Source organism: Suncus etruscus, chromosome 9 (assembly GCF_024139225.1).
Source record: "Suncus etruscus isolate mSunEtr1 chromosome 9, mSunEtr1.pri.cur, whole genome shotgun sequence".
NCBI classification, from domain to species: Eukaryota; Metazoa; Chordata; class Mammalia; order Eulipotyphla; family Soricidae; genus Suncus; species Suncus etruscus.
In genome coordinates this window covers 110,402,560-110,425,011 of record NC_064856.1, presented here as the reverse complement: position 1 = coordinate 110,425,011, position 22,452 = coordinate 110,402,560, and the positions used below count along the sequence as shown (strand labels likewise).

Below are 22,452 nucleotides of genomic sequence, written 5' to 3'. Positions count from 1 at the left end.
CAGAGAACACACTCCCTCACTGCTGGTGTTTTTTTAAGAATCACCTACAAGTCTTTTCTAAAGTATAGATTTAATGGGGCTAGAATTGTACAGAGGACAGGACAATTGCCTTGCACATGGCCATCCCTAGTTCAATCACTGGCAGCCCATATGGGTCCCTGAGCCCACCCAGAGTGATCCCTGCATGCAGACCCACGAGTAATCCCTGAGCACAGCTGGGAGTTGCACACACCCCCACCCAAATAAAATAAAAGTGCAGACTCAAACCATATCAAGTGTTGTTTTTTGTGTTTTTTTACAGATTTTTAATTTTTTTTTTGTGTGTTTTGGGTCATAACGGCAGCGCTCAGGGGTTACTCCTGGCTCTATGCTCAGAAATTGCCCCTGGCAGGCACAGGGGACCATATGGGATGCAGGGATTTGAACCATGCAAGGTAAACGCCTTATCTCCATGCTATCTCTCAGCCCCTTTTACAGATTTTTACATTACAAATAATGAATTTATCTTTGGCCCAGAAAGCCCCATACTCCTGATGCTTCTGATGCATGCGTGTTGTTGTACATAAAGCAGTAAAATCATTGTTTTTGCTCTAATAGAACTTCTAGCAAATAGGTTATAATCCATTTGTTAGGTAAATGTTAAATGTGCCCCCTTGTAGGCCTGAATGCTTCCCTTTCCAATGCGATAATCATATAAAATCATTTATACCAACACATCCTTCATATCTCCTCAGGCTGATAACATTTCTATTTTTTTTTTTTTTTTGTGGTTTTTGGGTCACACCCGGCAGTGCTCAGGGGTTATTTTTGGCTCCAGGCTCAGAAATTGCTCCTGGCAGGCACAGGGGACCATATGGGGTGCCGGGATTTGAACTGATGACCTCCTGCATGAAAGGCAAACGCCTTACCTCCATGCTATCTCTCGGCCCCTGATAACATTTCTTGACTCTACCTGGAGGGCTGTTGACAGTGACCTGTGCATTCCTGGATGTGGTCCAAAAGCCCCAATTTTTTAATATAATAAAATAACAGAACCATGAATCCCACTTGAATCCCATTTTAGCTTGAGGAATCAGAATCCTTTGAGGTACGAAACTAAGCTGGGAGTCACCTATCTGAAATAATACACAGACTAAAAGAGGCCAATCTAGACAATAAATTTCTACAAAGGAAGTGTCTGCTGAATTTCTGATCAACTGAATCTAGGAATGTCATTGTTTAGTGGTATACCAGATGCAGAAGTTGGGCACTCAGGGAGATGATTAGTAGTAAAGCTCATGCATTACATGTCAGGCCCTGGAGGAGAGAGGGAGAGAGAAAAGGGACAAGGGAGGAGGAGTTGAAAGAGGGAGTTTTTTGTTTTTGTTTTGGTTTTGGTTTTTGGGCCACACCCGGAGGTGCTCAGGGGTTACTCCTGGCTGTCTGCTCAGAAATAGCTCCTGGCAGGCTCGGGGGACCATATGGGACACCGGGATTCGAACCAACCACCTTTGGTCCTGGATCGGCTGCTTGCAAGGCAAACGCCGCTGTGCTATCTCTCCGGGCCCGGGTGATTTTTTTTTTTTATATAGAGCATAGAATTAAACTTCTATAAGCAAGGATTTTTTTTTTTTAGGAGTGGTCACACCTAGTGGTACTCAGGGGTTATTCTTGGCTCTGCACTCAGGAACTATTCCTTTCAATGCTTGAGGTACCATGTGCAATTCCAGGAATTAAATCCAAGTTGTCCGTATGCAAGGCAAGGTCCTTCCCTGCTGTACTATCTCTCTAGCCCACATAAGCAAGGACTTTGCTGACATTTTAATTCTACTGAAATATATTTAATTCACATATATACATCACACAAAGCTTCCCTTTATTCTCTTGTTTTTTCTCTCCTTTCTCTCTCCCTCCCTCCCCCCCTCTCTCCTTTCTCTCCTCTCTCTCCTTCATTCTTTTGAGTCATACCCAGCAGTGCTAAGGGCTAGGCCTAGTTTGGTGTTGGAGAACCATGTGGTGCTTGAGATCTAATCCAGGCCCCTGCATGCTATCTCCCACCACCCTTCCTTTATCACCTTAGTATTTCAGCACACTATGCTGGCAGCCCTTTCCTCCCATACGTACCCCATGGTTCCATGTGTTGTGCCTGAAGCCTACTGTGGAAATCCACAAAGAGAAAAAGCAGCAGCGTTTGTCCCTGGGGATCCGTACGTAGATGCTGACCCCTTTCACTGGATTCTGCCTGATAACTCACATCTGGAAGCACCAAATCTAGAAATATCACACAGTAGCCAAGATTAGTCAAGCCCTCAAAAAGCTAAGTAAATTCACAACCTATGCCCTAAAGAAGGCTGAGACAGATCTAAATTTGAACACTCATCCCCTCCTAAATCTGTTTTTCTAGCCACACAAAGGAAGCAAATAATTGTGACTCATAGGAAGAACATTAAAATAACTGGATGTAGAAAATGCAAACCAAATTACATTCCTTAGATTTGTTTTGGGAAGCATTATACAACAAATGTATTAATTCTTTGTGAGACTTTCTTATCTTAGGTAGTTATCATGAGTGGCAAAGTGGCAATGATAATGTATATCAAATGCTTACTATGTGCCAGGTACAATATTAAGTCCTATCATGTTGTAAATATCAGCCTATTTTTCTCTCCCTCTTTCTCTTACTACAGTGATTCCAAAATGTTCTGATTCCAAAATCATAGCACCATAGTGCCCTATGGTCACTTTCTAGCACTTTTCTATTTTACATAATAAGTAAGACAGTCCTAAATTCTCCCCAGATCCATGCAGAACATACTTTAATGTAGATCTAAGTTCTGTCTTTTAGAGCAATGGAGAAGGAAGATGATGACACGGGGGAGGGGGGCACAGAACCAGTGATGCTCAGGGGTTACTCCTGGCTCTGTACTCAGGTATCACCCCTGGCAGTCCTCAGAGGACCAGATGGGATGACGGCCATCGAACCAGAGTTGGCCCTAAGCAAGGCAAGTACCTTCCTGCTGTTCAGTCTTTCCAGAGCCAGATGATACATTTTCTACATTACTTATTTCCAAAGCTAACAGAGAAAATGAAGACATTAAGAACTGACCAAGAAAGGAAGGAACCATAAAAAAGAGAGAAAAGAGAAAGAGAGAGAAAGAGAGTACATGTGCACTACGGAGATGGTTCAAACAGGTTGCTCAGAGGGAGGGAGGGAAAGAGGAAGGAAGAAGGCATAAAGGGACCTGCATATAAAATAATTTGGAAGACATGACACCTACATTGTTAAAAACCCACGAGCCAAAACAAAACAAAACAAAACCAACAACGGAGAAAAGACATGTGCATCCCTATGTTCATTGCAGCATTTTCCTCAGTAGTCAAAAGCTGAAAATAACTCCAAGTACCCAAGAACAAATGAATGGATAGAAAAACTATGATACATATACACAATGGCACATCCCTCAGTTGCAAGAAAAGATAAAATGAAATTTGCTGCTACAGAGAAATAACTGAAGAATATTACACTGAGTGAAAATAGTCAGAGGAAGAGACATAGAATGATTTCACTCATATGTGGGATATAAGTAAATATAGCGGGGTCCAGAGAGATAGCACAGTGGTGGTAGGGCATTTGCCTTGCAAACAACCGACCCAGAACTGATGGTGGTTTGAATCCCGGCATCCCATATGGTCCCCTAAGCCTGGCAGGAGTGATTTCTGAGTGCAGAGCCAGGAGTAACCCCTGGACGCTGTTGGCTGTGACCCAAAAACCAAAAAAAAAAAAAGCAGGGGAATAAAAAATGCTCAAAGGTCAGGGCAGGGGAAATAATACAGTACAGTGGGTAGGGTGCTTGTTTTGCATGTGGCCGACTCAGTTTGATCCTTGGCATCCTTTATGGTCACCTGAGCACCACCAGGAGTGATTTCCAAACATAGAGCCAGGAATAACCCGGAGCACTGTTGGGTGTGACCCAAAAACAAACAAACAAAATACCTAAAGGAAATATAAACAAAGAACTTGGGAAAAAAAAGAACATGAGGTCTTCATCAGGAAGCATACCATGAGTTGGATGGGGGAGGGGAGGAAAACTGGACAGAAAAGAGAACACTAGATAGGATAGTGGGAAGTAGTCAATTAGGAGGAGCAGAGGGGCCTGAAAGATGGTAAGTGCATGAAACCCTATTAGCTACAGTACTGCAAGCCACAGTGCCACAAGGTATAAGGAGAAAAATTAAGTGCCTGTCATAAGGCAGGCTGGTGAGTTGGGGGAAAACAGGGAGCACTGGTGGAGGAAAGTGGACACTGGTAAAGGGACTGGTGTTGGAACAGTGTTTGTTGAAACCCAATCATGAATAACTTTGCAATCTATGTATTAAATAAACCTTTTAAAATAAATTAATAAATTTCAAAGGGCTCCAGCAAACAATAGGCTCAAGATGATTAGCTTCCTGACACCAGCTCAGAGCTGCAAATCCCTTGTTTCCAGTTGTATTTGCTGGGCATGATAAAGTACCCAACTGCCAGTATGACTCATCCCACAAAGCTTTAGGCTCTACCTGAACACCATGGCTATCTGTCTAGTGTGTCTATTATATGGCTTATATACCTACCTTACATTTACATGGTGTTTTACTTTATTCTAAGTAATAAGCTACAAGGATTTTGTCATTTTATCAGGAAACATTTCTCTCTCATGGTTCTTTCAAAAATAAGCCATTGCTCCCTTACTAACCTTTCTAAAGGCCAAGTAAGTGCTGAGATGATAGCTTTAAAGGCTAGAGTGCATGCTTTGTCTGTGAGCCACAAGTTCTATACCTAGTGCTGTATGGTTCCCCCCAAAACTGCCAAAAATGAGCCACAATCATTCAAGTTGTAAGTAGACCCTGTCAGGTATGGGCCCCTTCCATGAAAAAATATGCCAACCCAAGTCAACAGGTTAAGGTACAACAGAAAACCTGAGACCTAGTCCCTAGGACAGACACAAAAGCCCAGTGACTAAGAAGACCAGGAGAGGGAATAAAAGAGGAAACTCTGTATCAGAGTGTAATGTCCCAAACAGTTTTGATGGGTTTTTTGACAGTGGGTTATTTTTTTATTTTTTATTTTTTTTGGTTTTTGGGTCACACCCGGCGGTGCTCAGGGGGTTACTCCTGGCTCTATGCTCAGAAATCGCTCCTGGCAGGCACAGAGGACCATATGGGATGCCGAGATTCGAACCACCGTTCTTCTGCATGAAAGGCAAACACCTTACCTCCATGCTATCTCTCCGGCCCTGACAGTGGTTATTCTAATTCCATCTAGATTCTCAAACTGGGCCAGACCCTGCTTCCAACCTCTATCCTAAGCCATCAAATGACTTGGACCTAATTGTATAAATAGCTGTTATTTATGTTTCCCTGCATTACTCTACCATTCTCCATGCCTATTCCTGTATGTGGAGAGGAAGAGGGAAGGAGAGAGGCAGACAGACAGATAGACAGACAGACAGACAGACAGACAGACAGACAGACAGACAGAAAACCTCTGTCCAAGTTGTGGTCCAAACTGTGCACCATACACAAGTGGTACTTGTTCCAGTCAATGAAAGATGTATCTCTAAAGACCATAGTAACTGTCTGCTCCTGACCTGGCAGTATCAGAGGGAGACCTAAAGGGCCATATAGAAATATGTAGAGCTGTTAAAGAAAACTGACAATTTCCAATTTCTTATGACTATACATTTCTTTGCATAAAATAAACATAACACTGACCTGGTTCACACTCCTAGAAATAAACTCGTGTGCTAGGCAATTACGTATTAAGCTTTTAACAGACTGAAGAGATTGTCAGTCACCAGTGACAGATCTACTAGAATCCTCAGAAACTTACCCTGTGTTTATTGTGTGTGATTTACATATTGTAATAGGGAAATTAAGTGACTTATTTATCCTCCCCATTCAACCATAGATTTGGATGGTACCATGTTGAAACACTGTACTTTGGGGCTACAATGAACATCCAGAGTTAACACCTACCTTCAACTTACCATTTGTTTATATAGGAGACTCACATAAAAACCAGTTGATTGGGGCCCAGAGAGATAGCACAGCGGCGTTTGCCTTGCAAGCAGCCGATCCAGGACCAAAGGTGGTTGGTTCGAATCCCAGTGTCCCATATGGTCCCCCGTGCCTGCCAGGAGCTATTTCTGAGCAGACAGCCAGGAGTAACCCCTGAGCACCACCGGGTGTGGCCCCAAAAAACAAAACAAAACAAAACAACCAGTTGATTATGGGGGCTGAAGAGATATAGTACAGTGATTAGGGCTGGCCAGGGTTTGATTCCCCAGCATTACATATGGTCCCTAAAGCACTGCAGAAGTAATTCCTCCGTATAGAGGCAGGAGTAACCCAGGGGCATTGTTTGATATAGCCCCCAAACTAAACATCAGTTGATTTTAAGACAGTATAATGTGCTTTATTTGGTTTAGGGGCAACCACACCTGACAGTGCTCAGGGCGTACTCCTGGCTCTGTGCTCAGGGATCTTTCTTGGCAGTGCTCAGGGAACTACATGTGATGCTGGACACTGAACCAAGTGAACAGCTGAAGAGGCTGCTTACAAGGCAAGCAGTCTTCCTTCTGTACTACCTCTCTGACTGCTGATGTAGTAATTTTAAAGGAATATTTTCCAGTATGCACTTAGAATTGAAAGTATAACTTCGATTGAAAGGAGATTCTTTCTCAACTTCTCTAATCCTATTTTCTTTTATTTTTCTTTGGTTTTTGGGGTCACACCCGGCAGTGCTCAGGGGTTACTCCTGGCTCTATGCTCAGAAATCACTCCTGGCAGGCTCGGGGGACCATATGGGATGCCGGGATTTGAACCAATGACTTTCAGCATGAAAGGCAAACGCCTTACCTCCATGCTATATCTCTCCGGCCCCATCTAACCCTATTTTCTGATCAAGACTAAGGAGGGCTGGCCCTGAAGTGATGGCCATCTCTTGACTTCTGTTTAGGAGATAGATCCCATCTGCACACTCTGGATGCTTAACAGTACCCCTGCCCTTTGCCTGCCAGATGACAATCACACCTCTCCCTCCTGTTACACAACTGAATGAGTTTCAGACACTGCTCAGTGTCCCCCAAAGGCAACATGCCTCAATTCAGAACCACGACCTAGTAATTTCTTTTTTGTTTTTTTGTGCCACACCCAGCGGTGCTTAGGGGTTACTTCTGGCTCTGCACTCAGATTGAACACAGGCCAGAGTGCAAGACAAAGTCCCTATCCCCTGTACTATAGCTCCAGCCAGCCCAGCCATTACTATCCCCTAATCTGGGCTAAAGATATCATAATCTATTTGCTTTGGGGCCACACCCTGTGGTGTTCCAGACTTACTCCTGGCTCTGTGCTCAGTGATCACTCCTGGTGGGGTCAGTGGACCATACGGGATACCAGTATTGAACCTGGGTTGGTTCCATGCAAGGCATGCCCCATATCTGTAGTACTATCACTCCAATACCAAGAACATAATACGTATTTTTTTTAAATCTTTCTTCCTTTTCCTCCTTTGTTTCTCTATAGGAACTACCTAAAATGGCTCAGAAACCATTAAGAAACCACGTGGTGCCAGGGATCAAATCTGGGTTTTTAGGATGCATATATTCCAATTGTTTGAGCTATCTCCCTGAATTTGTTTTTCTGTGTGTGTTATCAGAAATTTGTTTTTCTCTGTGTGTATATTATCAGAAATTGAACCAGGCATGTATCATGCATAACAGCCATGAACTTTGCTATGAAGCCACATCCTTAACCCTTTCATCCTCTTTTTATTTATTTTATTTTTGGGTCACACCCACTTAGAGGTTACTCCTGGCCCTACACTCAGAAATAGCTCCTGGCAGTCTTGGGGGACCATATGTGGCACCGGGATTCGAACCACTGTCCTTCTGCATACAAGGCAAATACCCTACCTCTATGTTATCTCTTCGGCCCCTATTTATTTATTTTTGGTTTTTGGGCCACACCCAGTGACGCTCAGGGGTTACTCCTGGCTAGGCGTTCAGAAATCGCTCCTGGCTTTGGGGGACCATATGGGATGCTGGAGATTGAACCCAGGTCCGTCTTGGGTCAGCCGCATGCAAGACCTACCACTACGCTATTGCTCCAGCCCCTCATCCTCTTTTTAATAGAGTAAATGCAAGGCATTAATTGTGAAAATCAAAACCCTTGGCCAAAAGACTCTGGGCTATTATAAAAGTTAGAAGGACATAAATTAAACACATATATCTTTTGAATATTTCTTGTATATTTTCTTTAATGGTGTAACTCTCTCTATATTCTTCTACCATGATGTTTCTATCCACTTTCATCTTGTCTTTTCTTTGTAAGCTGTTCAATAAGGATTGTTGGTGGAACTGTCCCTCAGTTTGATGCCTATGATTGAACTATGTCATGGAAATTGCTGGTCTTGTTCCTATGGCCTCCAGATGCACCAATAACGCTTCATGGCATTGATCCTTCTTTGCATAGACACATTAAAATAGGAAAACACTATACCTACAGATAAGTTCTTTTTTTTTTTTTTTTTTTTTTTTTTTTGGTTTTTGGGTCACACCCGGCAGTGCTCAGGGGTTATTCCTGGCTCCAGGCTCAGAAATTGCTCCTGGCAGGCACAGGGGACCATATGGGACGCCGGGATTCGAACCGATGACCTCCTGCATGAAAGGCAAACGCCTTACCTCCATGCTATCTCTCCGGCCCTACAGATAAGTTCTTATCTAATAAATTTCAGTACAATGTACCTTACACCCTGAACATTGATAGAATGACCTGGCACAGGCCTCAGAGGAATGGGCATCCTCCATTCACGCCAGAACCAGGCAAGCTATCTACGAAACATCCAAGGTCTTTTATAGCAACAGCTGGAAGCAGTCCTCTACCAGGAAAGACACTACCAAGGGTCTGACATCGACCTCCTAAAAAGAGACTTCCGATTACACTGAGAAGACTTGACAACAACAATGACCTGCTCTACAGGACATGGTTCTCTCTAGTGCCCCTTAAGTGTGAGATGAAACGAGAGGATGCTCTGCACCATCCTGACTGCAATATGGGATATGCAGACTCCAGGACCTTTAATACAGAAGCATGATACCAACAACAGAGACTATGTGAGGAATGAAGGTGTATTGCCACTACAGACGATGACTTGAATTGGACAAACTAGTTTGCCTGGAGCCTAGAGTCAGTCCTGTGCCAGGAAACTTCAGGGGTAGGGTCTCCTTGTATTTAGACCATAATTTTTCTTTCCATGTCTCTTATATTTTGGTGGGCCTATGCAAACAAATGCCACTCTAACACCATTTATTACTACTTTCCCTTGACTCCAATCCTTAAGAAAAACAACCCACTAAAACTTTTGAGGTTAACTTAAACTAGTAAGCATGTGCATGGAACAAGATAAATGTACTTTACCCTCAATGTTTAAGGAGTTACATAAGTCTAATCTCTTTGGATTATATTGTGTGCTGCTAAGAAATAGTATGTAATACAACTGGGGATTTGAGGGACAAATTAATTGTATTGTACATGGGTTCAGTTTTGTTTTTCTTAATTTTCTTTGGTTGAAAGATCAAGGCTGGGATATCATCGATGGGACTACCGAGAATTCTGCTTATGGGTGATTGGGCTTCCACTGTAACTTTACCCTGTCCTCTCTCTTTGCATCTTTGTTGTCATAATTAATAAAAGCAAAAAAAAAAAAGATTACAAAAAGAAATACAATAAATAAAAAAAAAAGAAAAAAAAGTCAGAAAGAAACAAGAAGGGTCAGAGAGTTTTTAGTGAAGTCGCTACCATAGATTCAAGAAGGGAATACTTAATACAGACACTAAGGTCAACACATTGGAGCCAGGGGAGTTTTAAGGGGCTGCAAACTCAGAATCTAAGAGTGAAGAGTCCAAATAAGATGGCATTTTTCGTGTAAACTACTTATACTTAAGTAGTTGCATAGTTGGGTTTTACTCTCTTTACTTCCTTTTTTTTTTTTTTTTGGTTTTTGGGTCACACCTGGCAGTGCTCAGGGGTTATTCCTGGCTCCAGGCTCAGAAATTGCTCCTGGCAGGCACAGGGGACCATATGGGGCGCCGGGATTCGAACCGATGACCTCCTGCATGAAAGGCAAACGCCTTACCTCCATGCTATCTCTCCGGCCCCTTTACTTCCCTTTTGTTCCTTGTGTTTATCTTTTTCTTGATTTCTGTCCTTTTCTATTTTTTTCTTTTTTGCCCCCCCCCTTTTCTATTTTTGGATTCTATTTCAGATTTGGTATATCTTATAATTCAATTTTACTCCCCTTTTGTTTTATTTGTTATGATTCTTTGTAGCTTGGGAATAATTCTTTGTTAACTTGAGAATTGGTTTAGCCTACAGTCTATTTCCAAGAGATATTCTAACAGTTCATACGTACTATAATATGTGAACATTTCAATAATACTCTTCCATTTATCCACTCTTGGCTTTTCTACTATCATGACATTTTCCTTCCACATACTATAAGAAATGTAGGCTGTTACTATTTAACATTTAAGCAGTTATCTTTTAAAGATATTTTAAAGTTAGTAAAGATATTTTAAAGTTAGCACAGGGCCACTTGCCTTTCATGCAGCCAACTCTAGCTCAACCCCCAACACCACATTCAATATGTATAGCACCACCAGAAGTAACCCTGAGCTTAGAACCTAAGCACTGCTAGATATGGTCACCCCCCCCCCCAAATTTTTTTTTGGTTTTTGGGCCACACCCAGCATTGCTCAGGGGTTACTCCTGGCTATCTGCTCAGAAATAGCTCCTGGCAGGCATGGGGGACCATATGGGACACCGGGATTTGGACCAACCACCTTTGGTCCTGGATCAGCTGCTTGCAAGGCAAATGCCACTGTGCTATCTCTCCGGGCCCCAAAAAATATTTTTTTAAGAAAAAATATATAGTGAAGGTAGTACCCAAAGCGAGATTCAGGAAGTTCTGGGGCCCTACTGGTGATTCTCCGCTAACCAGGATAGAGGTTCAATGCAAGGATCAGAATATACAATGCTGCTCAGGTCCAGAAGCCACAGGGCCCAGCAGTGGTACAGGGCTGATTGATTTTGTGTTTGGGCCAGTGCTGTGAGGCCCCAGGCCCAGTGCTCAGGAGCCATCAGGGCAACTTAGTGGTCTTGAAAAAAAAATAATAACACCATGTGAAACACAGTTATCTTAGGTTCATCTTACTCCTTAAAGTGCAATCTTTTAGTCCCCGACCCAAATAAGAATTGCTTTTAAACAACGCTCTCAAGTTTCTGCAGGTTTTGAACTCTTTGGTCTTCTTGTCCTGCATAGATTCACAAGTACAAGTTAGTCCCACTGTTGTTTGCTTTATTTGACAAATGACTGGAGGCCAAAAGTCCCCATTTCTCTCTCTCTTTTAAAAAAATTTCCTCTTCCTTATCTTCTTTTTTTTGGGGGGGGGTAACAGGGTCACACCAGGTAGTACTTAGGGTTTATTCTTGGCAGTGCTAAGGTACAGGGATTGAACCTGGACTTTCCACATACAAAGCATGTTCTCTGACCCTTTGATCTATCTCTCCAACCCTTTGTTTCTCTCTTACAGCATGATTCTCTGATATAGAAAAAATCTTTCTACTCACTACCTCTTCAATACTTTTATGCTCTTTAATAATTTAGCCAACCTTTGTCTCAAAGAAAAGGACTCATGTAAATTATCAAGCTTTTCATTTTTGGAAACTTAAATCTCAGAAGAGTTTTCATAGCTACCTAATCTCTCCACTAAGACATCACATTCCTAGAATCTTCTCTGACCAAAGAATTAATTTTCTTCCTTTTCCTTTTCTGAATAAAGCAAATATTTACACAGAAGTAATCAAAAGCCAATCTGGGGAGAGAAGCAGCTGGTTTAGTCCTGGAATTAACTGAAGTCACCTCCTTCCAAACACCCTGTCGGCTTCTCCCCTGGAGGCTGCCTGAAAGTCAGCATGATGGCAGCAGGTTCATCTCATTGCACCTTCTTTTTTGTCCTGCAATGTGACACTGTCTCCACACACACACACACACACACACCCCCCCCCCGGAGGACAGTGAATTTTTCTTCACTGAGGATCTGTATCATCTGCCTATACTCCAATGTATGACCATTTAGTGACCATGATATTTAAAATAAATAATCCCTATCATTCCCCCCATCTTTCTTTCTGTTAATTTTTAAAAATCATACATAGTGGTGCTCAGGGGTTACTCCTGATTCTGCACTCAGGAATCACTCCTGGAAGTGCTCAGGTGATTATATGGGATGCCAGGGATTGAACCTGGGTTGGCCGTGTGCAAGGCAAGGTCCTTATCTGTTTTACTATCTCTCTGGCCCATCATTCCCTATCCTTACCTGCTTACTTTATCTTCACTGCACCTATTACCACCTGACATTTATATATTTCTTAAATTTACAACTAAAATGTTATCTCTAAGAGGACAGAAAATTTGTCTTATTCTCTCAGGTGAGTGGGATGAGCAGGAAGAAACTCATATTTTACTTTAAATTCTACTACCTGATCTATATATTAAGAGGCATGTTTCGGGGGCTGGAGCAATAGCACAGTGGGGAGGGCATTTATCTTGTACACAATCAACCCAGGTTTGATCCACGGTATCCCATTATGGCCCCCTGAGCAATCAGGAATAATTTCTGAGCAGAGTCAAGACTAATCCCTGAGTGCCACTGGATGTGGTCTACATCCTTCAATACACCCCCCACCAAAAAAAAAAAAAAAGAAAAAAGAAAAGAAAAGGCATGTTTTGACTCAGAGAGATAGTATGAGTAAGGTTCTTGCATATGGCCAACCCAATTCAACCCATACAGCAACCCATACACTCTCCTGAGCACCAACCATCAGGAGTAAACCCCTGAGCACAGAGCCAGGAGCAATCATAAGCATTACTTCCTTTGTTTTTGTTTTGTTTTGTTTTTGTCACACATAAGCATTATTAAGTGGGGCCCCAAACCTAGAAAACAAGAGGAAAGGCATGTTTTTAAATATAGAACAATGCCCATGCATAGTATTTATAAAAATTCTTCTCATTTCTCCTCCCTGAAAAATAGTACAGCTGATATTTATCATAGCATGACCTTGACCCTTCTTCCATTCTTGTTCTTTCTCCTCTCCTATAACATCATTTACTACAAAATCTTTGATCATATAATAATGATTTGGCTTCCTCATTATATTGATTCCCCCCAAAGGTAAGTCTCTCCTTTCCGTGATTATCACTTTCACCACAGGCACTCATTATATCTGACCCAGTTCACATATGATTTAAGTTTATTGAGAAACAATAAACTCATGGACTTCTCTGATTCACCCTGTACAATACTACAAGAGACCTTCTTTCATCTATGCAGAGAAGAAGGTCACACTCCTTAATGTGCTGTGAAAGATCTACTACATTTAATGCCAAACTACTATTCCAGCCTCATCTCTCCCTCCAGCACCATTCACCCCATGCTTTAGTCAAGCTGGATTGTTTGGAAAGAGCATGGCTTATGTCGCACTGTATAGTTTCCAGAGGGGCTTTAGGGGTGGCTCCTCCTGGGTTCAGGAATCCCAGGGACTCCAATCCAATCCTGGGAAGTAGGCTAGGTATTCAATATGAGAGCAAGAATGTGGTGCTGCTTGGGCCAGTGAGGATACCAGGACACTTAAGCATTACTTGGGGCATTTAGGGGTTATTAGTGTTGAAGGCATCCAGTCTTGCACCTCCAATAATGTTGAGGGACTACATGGTATTAGGGATCAAACTGAAGTTAGCTGCATACAAAGCATGTGAATTAACACCTAGGATAGGAGCCATAGTACAGAGCATAGGTAGGTAGGGAGCTTGCCTTGCTAATCAACCCAGGTTTGATCCCTGAATCCCATTTTGTCCTCCAAGCACAAACAGGAGTGGTCGATCCTCAGGTGAGAGTAAATCTTGAGCACAGTAGGATGTGACTGGCCCCTAAACAAAATGACAATAATAAAACACCTGGCCCTATAATTTTCTATAGTTTATGAAAATAAAAACCGAAAAACTAATGCTTGATTTTTATATTGGACTTTTTTTTTATACAAATCTTATCTGTTTTTTACTGGCCGGAGAGAGCACAGCGATAAGGCATTTGCCTTGCATGCAGCTGATCCAGGACAGATGGTGGTTTGAATCCCAGCATCCCATATGGTCCCCTGAGCCTACCAGAAGCGATTTCTGAGTGCAGAGCCAGGAGTTACCCCTGAGCACCACCTGGTGTGACACCCCCCAAAAAATCTTATCTGTTTTTACAAAGAATGTATATGATAAATGCTTATTCTAGTAATGACATATAAAAATACATTTCAGGGCCAGAGTAACAGCACAGCAAGTAGAGTGTTTGCCTTGCATAATAGCTGACCTGGGTTCTATACCTGACATCCCATATGGCCCCTGAGCCTACCAGGACTAATTTCTGAGTACTGAGCAAGGAGTAACCTCTGAGCACTGCCAGGTGTAGGCCACAAACAATAACAACAACAAAAATTTTTTTCAAAGACAATTATATGATTCTATCACCAAAAGGATATGGAAACTGAAGAAATTCCACTCCACTGGCCGGAAAAGCCCTTTGGGCAAGGACACAGAGCTGCAGCTGGAGTCAGTCTCAGCTCTCCCAGAAAGCCTGTCTCAGCCATGTCATCAGGGATGCAGAGCATTACTGAATGTCCTAGCACAGGATGGATTCTTCCGCACAGTAATTTTGTTGTACCAAATTTTGGTATACTGTCAAAAAAAAAAAAAAAAACCAACCAACAAACAAAACAGGAAGACAAATTTAGCCCCCTACCTTTAATATCTTAAAGTACATATAATTTCTATGTATATGTATTACAGATAACCTGCCATATATCATTTTTTAAAGAGTAAGAAACATGTCTCTGAGAGCAAAGGGAATTTCAGGAATGGCATCTTAGCTCTCTCTCTTGCTGCCATGTATTCCCTTTTGTTTTGTTTTGGGGCCATACCCAGCAATCTTCAGGGGTTAATCTTGGCTCTATACTCAGGAACTGCTCCTGGTGATGCTCAGAGGACCATGAGATGGACCTCATTAGAGGCTATGGATCAAATCTGGGTCAGCCACATGCAAGGCAAATACCCTACCCATTGTACTATCACTCCAGTCCCTGCCATATATTTTAGAAGTTTATTCTCCTACTAAAGTAATTCTATGTTTAATAACAAAGTTTCTAAGATCATTCCAACATAATTGTGGGGGTTAGGAAGTCCCTGGTTTATAAATAGCCTAAAATTGTCCTGTGGGACTTGTCTGTCTGCTTTCATACATGCTATATTTCACCCTCAAGAGGTTGAAGGCTTGATGAGGAAAAGTTGGCATCTTTATCTACTAAAATCTAGTGAAGGTTGGTATTTTCTAAATTTACAACAGGTTTTTCTAAGTGTAAATAAAATATAATGAACCACTCTCACTCTATTAGATGCCCAGGGAAATATATTTCTAAAGTAATACTGTAGTATTATATAATATGTGTAGGTAGACAGATCATTAACATAGGTTTACTGAGTTTAGGCTCCTGAACCAGTATTTGTGGGCATATTTCCCAGCAACTAATTTAGAAAGAGTGGGAATGGCTTATAAATATTTTAGCAGTTGCATTGCATGTAAGAGGCCTGAGTTCAATACCAATTCCTGTCCTTCCAAAAAATATAAAGTGAAGGAACTAAAATTAAGTCTATAGAGCTGAGGGTAAGATGTAGACCTTCGAGGCTGGAGAGATAGCACAGCAGCGTTTGCCTTGCAAGCAGCCCATCCAGGACCTCAGGTGGCTGGTTCGAATCCCGGCGTCCCATATGGTCCCCCGTGCCTGCCAGGAGCTATTTTTGAGCAGACAGCCAGGAGTATCCCCTGAGCACTGCGGGGTGTGGCCAAAAAAAAAAAAAAAAAAGATGTAGGCTTTCCTCAAAATAAATTCAAGGAGTCAGGAACAGTAAGTTATCAATACAAAGAGCTCAAAGTTTGACTTTTACTCTTCTTTCAGGGATTCTGACACCTAGCACTAAAATAAGTGACAGGTTGAAACCATTTCCAGTTTCTACCCACATTCACACTCATGAACAGTAACATGGAGAACGACTACAACTTTTTCCCTTCACCTCACATAATGCTGACAGTTTACAACAAGAGCAATTCCATTCGACAAGTTCAAAGTGGGTTCATTCTCTGCTCTGCAAAGCAAGGAAAACAAAAATTATCTCAATGGCTGTAAGGCCAAAGTCTACTTATTACAAATTTACTACTATGATTTTCAAAGAAAGCTTGAATTCAGTAAAAAAAAAAAAAACAACAAAAAACTTCCTAAGAATATACAGTAATTGTTAAGTTCAGTAACTTTTGTAAAAGGCAAAAAGAAATGTACACATATAAACCTATTTATTCATTTGAAGCTACTATAAAACATGAAAATGTGGATTGGTCTCAGGAAATCAGTTTCAAAGTCACTCAGAATCAAGAAATCTAACTGTGAATCTATCAGAACTAGGACAATGAATGAGAAATAGAAAAATGACTAAGTGGGGCCAAAGCGATAGCACAGTGGTAGGGCGTTTGCCCTTGCATGCAGCTGACCCAGGACGAACCTGAGTTTGATCCCTGGCATCTCATATGGTCCCCCAAGCCAGGAGCAATTTATGAGCACATAGCCAGGAGTAACCCATGAGTGTCACTGGGTGTGGCCCAAAAACCAAAACCAAAGAAAAATGACTGAGTAGAACTATAGACCCCATTAATTTAAGAACTTACCCAAAGATTTCTTTGGAGAAAATTCCATTTACATTTACACTGAAATAAAATCTAATCTGAAAAACAAATAACATGGGAGCTTAATGAAATAGGAAAAGGATTTTAAGAATCCATTATTAGAGACAAAGAGACAGTATATCATGTAGGGAGCTTGCCTTAAACTTGGCTGAGCCACAGTTCCATCCCCTGTACTACTTAAGATCCCTGGAGTGATCCCTGAACTTCAGTCAGGACTATGCCCTGAGTAGCCCAAAAGTGAAAATAAAATCAAAATCAATTACTAAAGAAGAAAATATTTTATTAACTTTTTACCACTTGCACTTCCCCCCTAAATATAACAACAATTTTTGTGTCATTATATATTTTCAATATACTAAGCCTGGGATAGTTCAATAAGTTAGAGTCTACCTGGACAATTCAATACGTTAGAGTATACCTGCATGTGAGAGGCCTGGATTTGAGCCTTAGACCATATGGTCCCTTGAGTACCAACAGGAGTGATTCTCCTCAAACATCAAGCCAAGATTAGGCCCTAAGTTCTGCTAGGTGTAGCCCTCCCAACAGAAAATAATCCAAAAAATAACAATGTATTGAATCTTACACTTTAATTCCAAATTTTCACAAAATATCTGAAAATCTTATCTTTTCCTCTGCTGTTCTCCTAAACTATCTCTTCTCCTGTTCTTAAAAGAACTATTGGTTTTCTCATTATTTCACATTGTTCCCAGATAAGGAATATTCTAAGTTCTTTCTTCCCTTGCTCCCATGTTGACTTTCATATTCTGCCCCTAGTTCACTTCACTATTCTTAAGTTTTTTCTAATTTCAACCATTACTTTTCTCCTAGATACAGTAACAAAGGATTTTAGAGCTAAATGCATTTGCCCAGATCCTGCCTCTACAAGTTATCTAACCTTTAAAGTACCATATTTTACTAAGCTACAAAACAGGAATAATGATGAAAACTATTGCAAAAGGGTGTTGTGATGGTTAATGAATGTAGTTGTGATGGTTGTAGTTGTGATGGTTGAATGAATGAATGGAGAACACAGAGAAATATAAGGTCAACAATAGGCACTTGCTTAGGATAGAAAAAGAAAGAAGCTAGCAAGAGGTAAAAGGGGATATAGAGCATTCTTTAGCATGTTTTATTTTGTTGCTGTTGTTGTTTTGTTTTGTTTTGTTTGTTTGTTTTTGGGCCAGACCTGGCAGCACTCAAAGGTTACTTCTGGCCCTGTGCTCAGAAATAACTCCTGGCATGTTAGGGGGACTAGATGGGATGTTGGGGATCAAACCCAGGTCAGCCATGTGCAAGGCAAACACCCTACTTATTGTGCTATTGTTCCAGCCCCAGCTATGTTCATTTTATATACATTTAACTATAGATAATAACATACTGTCTAAAGTTGACAATTGATTGTATAAAATTATATTTTATTCTGGTAATCATTCAAGGAAAAGAGAGTCAAGAGACTTTACATTTAGGTGTAACTTAAAAATTAAACACAGAGGAGATAAAATAAGGTATCTACATAAATGGATATGGAGAATATTATGCTGAGCAAAGTAAGTCAGAGGGAATAAGTCAGTCAGGCATAGAATGAATGCATTCTTTGTGGGATATAATAAAAGACAGTATGTTATTAATATCCAAAGACAAAAGAGACAAGAGCCAGGATGACCAGTCCATGGTAGGAAGCTTGCCACAGATAGTGGGGGAGTGCAGTAAGGGCATATCACTCTATGACAATGACAGTTGAAAATGATCACTCTGGACAAGAACTGGGTGCTGAAAGAAAATAAAGTGATATGCATGATAGCTCTTCAATATTGCAAACCACGGTGTCTAAAAAAAAAAAAGAAGATAAAGAAAAGGAAGAAGGAAACTGGGACACTGGTGAAAGGAAATGTACACTAGTGAAGGGTGCTGGACATAGTAAGACTGAAATTCAATCATGAACAACTTTGTAACTGTGTTTCAAGGTGATTCAATTAAATAATGCATTTATATATAAAAAGAGGTATCTAAAGTAATATAGTAAAACAGTACGTGAAAATAAGAACCCAAAACAGAGCCAGGGAGATAGATCCACAGGTTGAGCATACGCTTTGCTGGCATGATGCCTGGTTCAATTCCTACCATTGCATGGTCCCCGAAGCACTGTCAAGTAGTCATAAGTAGCCCCTAAACCAGGGGTCTCAAACTCAATTTACCTGGGGGCCACAGGAGGCAAAGTCGGGGTGATCCTTGAGTGCAAAGTCAGTAGTAAGCCTTGAACATTGGGGGGTGTGACCCAAACAACTAAAACAAAACAAAACAAAAAAAGATTCCTCTAGGGCAGGGCCACAAAATGTTGTATGGAGGGCCACAAATGGCCCATGGGCCATGAGTTTGAGACTCCTGCCCTAACACAGCCAATTGTGTCCCAAACACCAAAAGCGAAAACAAAGTGTTCTCTCTCTAAGCCTTCTAGTTATGTCACAATGGCCAGCATCAAGACTGCATTAACAAAAGATATAGGGCTGGAGTGATACACAGAAGGTAGGGCATTTGCCTTGCACAGAACCAACCTGGGTTATATCCCCGGCATCCCATATGGTTCCCCCAGCCAGACAGGAGCAATTTCTGAGCAGAGCCGGGAGTAGCCCAAGAGTCGCTGGGTATGGTCCAAAAACCAAAACCAAAAGAATACAGATATCAATTCAACATTGAAAGTTGTAATCAGGGGCTGGAGAGATAGCATGGAGGTAAGGCATTTGCCTTGCATGCAGAAGGTTGGAGGTTTGAATCCCGACATCCTATATGAACCCCTGAGCCTGCCAGCAGTGATTTCTGAGCTTAGAGCAAGGAGTAACCCCTGAGCACGACCAGGTGTGACCCAAAAACCAAAAAAAAAAGTTGTAATCATTGTCATTAAAAGGAGAACCAACAAGAGTCTTCCATTTCCTAGAGAATAAAGACTGTGGTAACAAGAGAATTAGAGACTAGAAAAATAGTACAATAGGTAGAGCGATTCCTTGCATATGGCATATCTGGATTCAATTCCCAGAAGCCCATATAGTCCCTTGAGGCCTGTCAGGAGTGGTCTCTGTGCACAGAGCCAGGAGTAAGACCTGAGCAGAGCTGGTGTGGCCCCAAACCCCAATATACAAGAATTTGAGAAAAGAAAAATTTACCTTAGGGTTTACCATAATGATTTTGTGTAAAAAATTCTTTATCACCAGACTACTTTTCACCAAAGTTGTGGGATTTTCATCAACCTAGAACAACAAAGATACTAAGTACATATCAACAACCACAAAGTAAAAGTTCATGGATGTACTATTACAAAAATTCTACAAACAAGTAAAACTTATATATGTAAATATTGATAACTAAGTAGTAACTGTAGCATACATATATCATAGACAGCCTTCATTTAAATTTTGTTTATTTGTTTTGTTAGTTTTTTGGCCACACCCAGTGATGCTCAGTTGCTACTCTCAGCTACGCACTCAAAAATCGCTACTGGCTTGGGGGACCATATGGGAAGCCGCGGGATTGAACTGCGGTCCATCCTAGGCTAGTGTGCCCAAGGCAGATAGATGCCTTACATCCTGCACCACTGCACTGGCCCCCATTTAATTTTTTTTATTATAAAATGTTTAGATAGAAATGCAGTGATATATTTAAAAAAGCATTTCTTAACAGTTCCAAATTAATTTCTTGGAACAGCTTCACTATCTGAAACCTTGGTGATTATAAGATATAATACAAAATGCCTAATTACATCTAGCAGTAAGGCAACCAAACCACAGAAAGTTCCTTGAGCAGCTACCAGAAAGGTGCTACAATAACAAAGAGAGCTACCATTTTCTGATCACTTACTACATACTAATCAATTTATATGCAAGTCAGAGATATTCCTATTTCTTGGATGAGAATAAGGGGACTAAAAAAGTTAACTGATTTGGCAAAAGTCACACACAGCTAAAACAAGAGACATATATCTCAATCCAGATCTAATACAAAGTCCACATTCCATTACACAATGCTTGCTGGCCTAGAATGTTCATTTTCTGTGTCCACCGCTATCTGAATCAGATTTATCAATATTTTCAAGGAGTATTTTATTTATTCATTCATAAAACAACATGACTTATCAAGTACCTGGGCCTAAGGATATTAAGTTCCTAATATGAAGTGTTCACAGTTCAGAAGAAAAGGCAAATAAATCAATCATTTGATGACAATGTAAAATGTTTTATTACTTAGATATATAGGAGATCTAGTAAAATACACAAGAAGGATTGACACTTAAGTCAGACTGAAAGTAAAAGAACCTTCTATCAGATCCTATAGCTTACATAAAGCAAACAGCTTCTTTTGAGAGATACTTATAAATTATTAAGAGATGAAGACAGAGGGGCTGGCGAGGTGCGCTAGAGGTAAGGTGTCTGCCTTGCAAGTGCTACCCAAGGATCAGGACCACGGTTCCATCCCCCGGTGTCCCATATGGTTCCCCCAAGCCAGGGTCGATTTCTGAGCGCTTAGCCAGGAGTAACCTCTGAGCATCGAAAAACCAAAAAAAAAAGAGAGAGATGGAGACAGAGACAATGATAAAGAAAGCCTTTACAGCCTTTTTTTTTGGGGGGGGGTTTGGTTTTTGGGTCACACCCAGCGGTGCTTAGGGGTTACTCCTGGCTGTCTGCTCAGAAATAGCTCCTGGCAGGCACAGGGGACCATATAGGACACCAGGATTCGAACCAACCACCTTTGGTCCTGGATCAGCTGCTTGCAAGGCAAACGCCGCTGTGCTATCTTTCCGGGTCCCTTTACAGCCTTTTTATACCTGTGCCTGACAGTACTACAAAAGCAGTGAACTTAAGTGCTGTTAGGCAGAATAGATGCTGTTAACCCTAAGCAGCAGAAATCACCACTGAATAATCACATTTTATCCTTTACCTTTAAATACAAATATAATTATATGATAAGGTACGAAACATGCTTTCATTTTTTTTTGGGCCACAGCAATGGTATGTGGATGCTATTTCCAGCATGGCGCTCTGGGATCATTCTCAGAGGTTCAAGGGGACCACATGAACCATGTGGTACAAGTTACTGAACATGAGGTACCTGTAGTCAAAGCATTTGCTCCAGCTCTCTAAGCTCCCTTGCGATTTTTTGGTTTTGTTTTGTTTTTGTTTTTTGGACCACAACTGGTGATGCTCAAGGGTATTCCTGGCTTTGCGCTCAGAAATCGCTCCTGGCTTGGGGGACCATATAGGACACCTGGGATCAAACCGAGGTCTGTCCTGGGTCAGTCACATGCAAGGCAAATGCCCTACCACTGTACTATCTCTCCAGCCCCTCATTTCCTATACTTTTAAGTCTTTGAATATTTTTATGTATTAGCATCATTAAACATCTAGACCCCTGCTTAGGGTTGAGTGCCTTTCTTCTTTGCTACCACAGCATTCAGTGCTCACCTCTATCATGATACAGTTTACTATACTTTAAATTGTTGTTCTTGTGGTTTTTTTTTTGGGGGGGGGGTCACACCTGGTGATGCTCAGGGGTTACTCCTAGCTCTGAGCTCAGAAATTGCCCCTAGCAGGCTCAGGGGACTATATGGGAT

At 41.3% G+C, this 22,452-nt stretch overlaps 2 protein-coding genes across 2 annotated transcripts in view; one reads left to right on the top strand and one right to left on the bottom strand.

The window, feature by feature from the left end:
- The window catches only part of SPTBN2 (spectrin beta, non-erythrocytic 2), a 243,066-nt gene that overhangs the window by 113,212 nt on the left and 107,402 nt on the right, over positions 1-22,452 (top strand). The window lies entirely within an intron of this gene.
- C9H11orf80 (chromosome 9 C11orf80 homolog) overlaps positions 1-22,452 on the bottom strand; it is a 97,507-nt gene that overhangs the window by 27,362 nt on the left and 47,693 nt on the right. Inside the window, exons 4-9 of the mRNA XM_049780882.1 lie at positions 20,012-20,095; positions 16,836-16,891; positions 16,190-16,261; positions 14,611-14,800; positions 5,502-5,655; positions 2,104-2,250 (exon numbers count right to left, since the gene is read on the bottom strand). Of these exons, the coding sequence (XP_049636839.1) occupies positions 2,104-2,250; positions 5,502-5,655; positions 14,611-14,800; positions 16,190-16,261; positions 16,836-16,891; positions 20,012-20,095 (703 nt within the window). The remainder of the gene's footprint in view (positions 1-2,103; positions 2,251-5,501; positions 5,656-14,610; positions 14,801-16,189; positions 16,262-16,835; positions 16,892-20,011; positions 20,096-22,452) is intronic.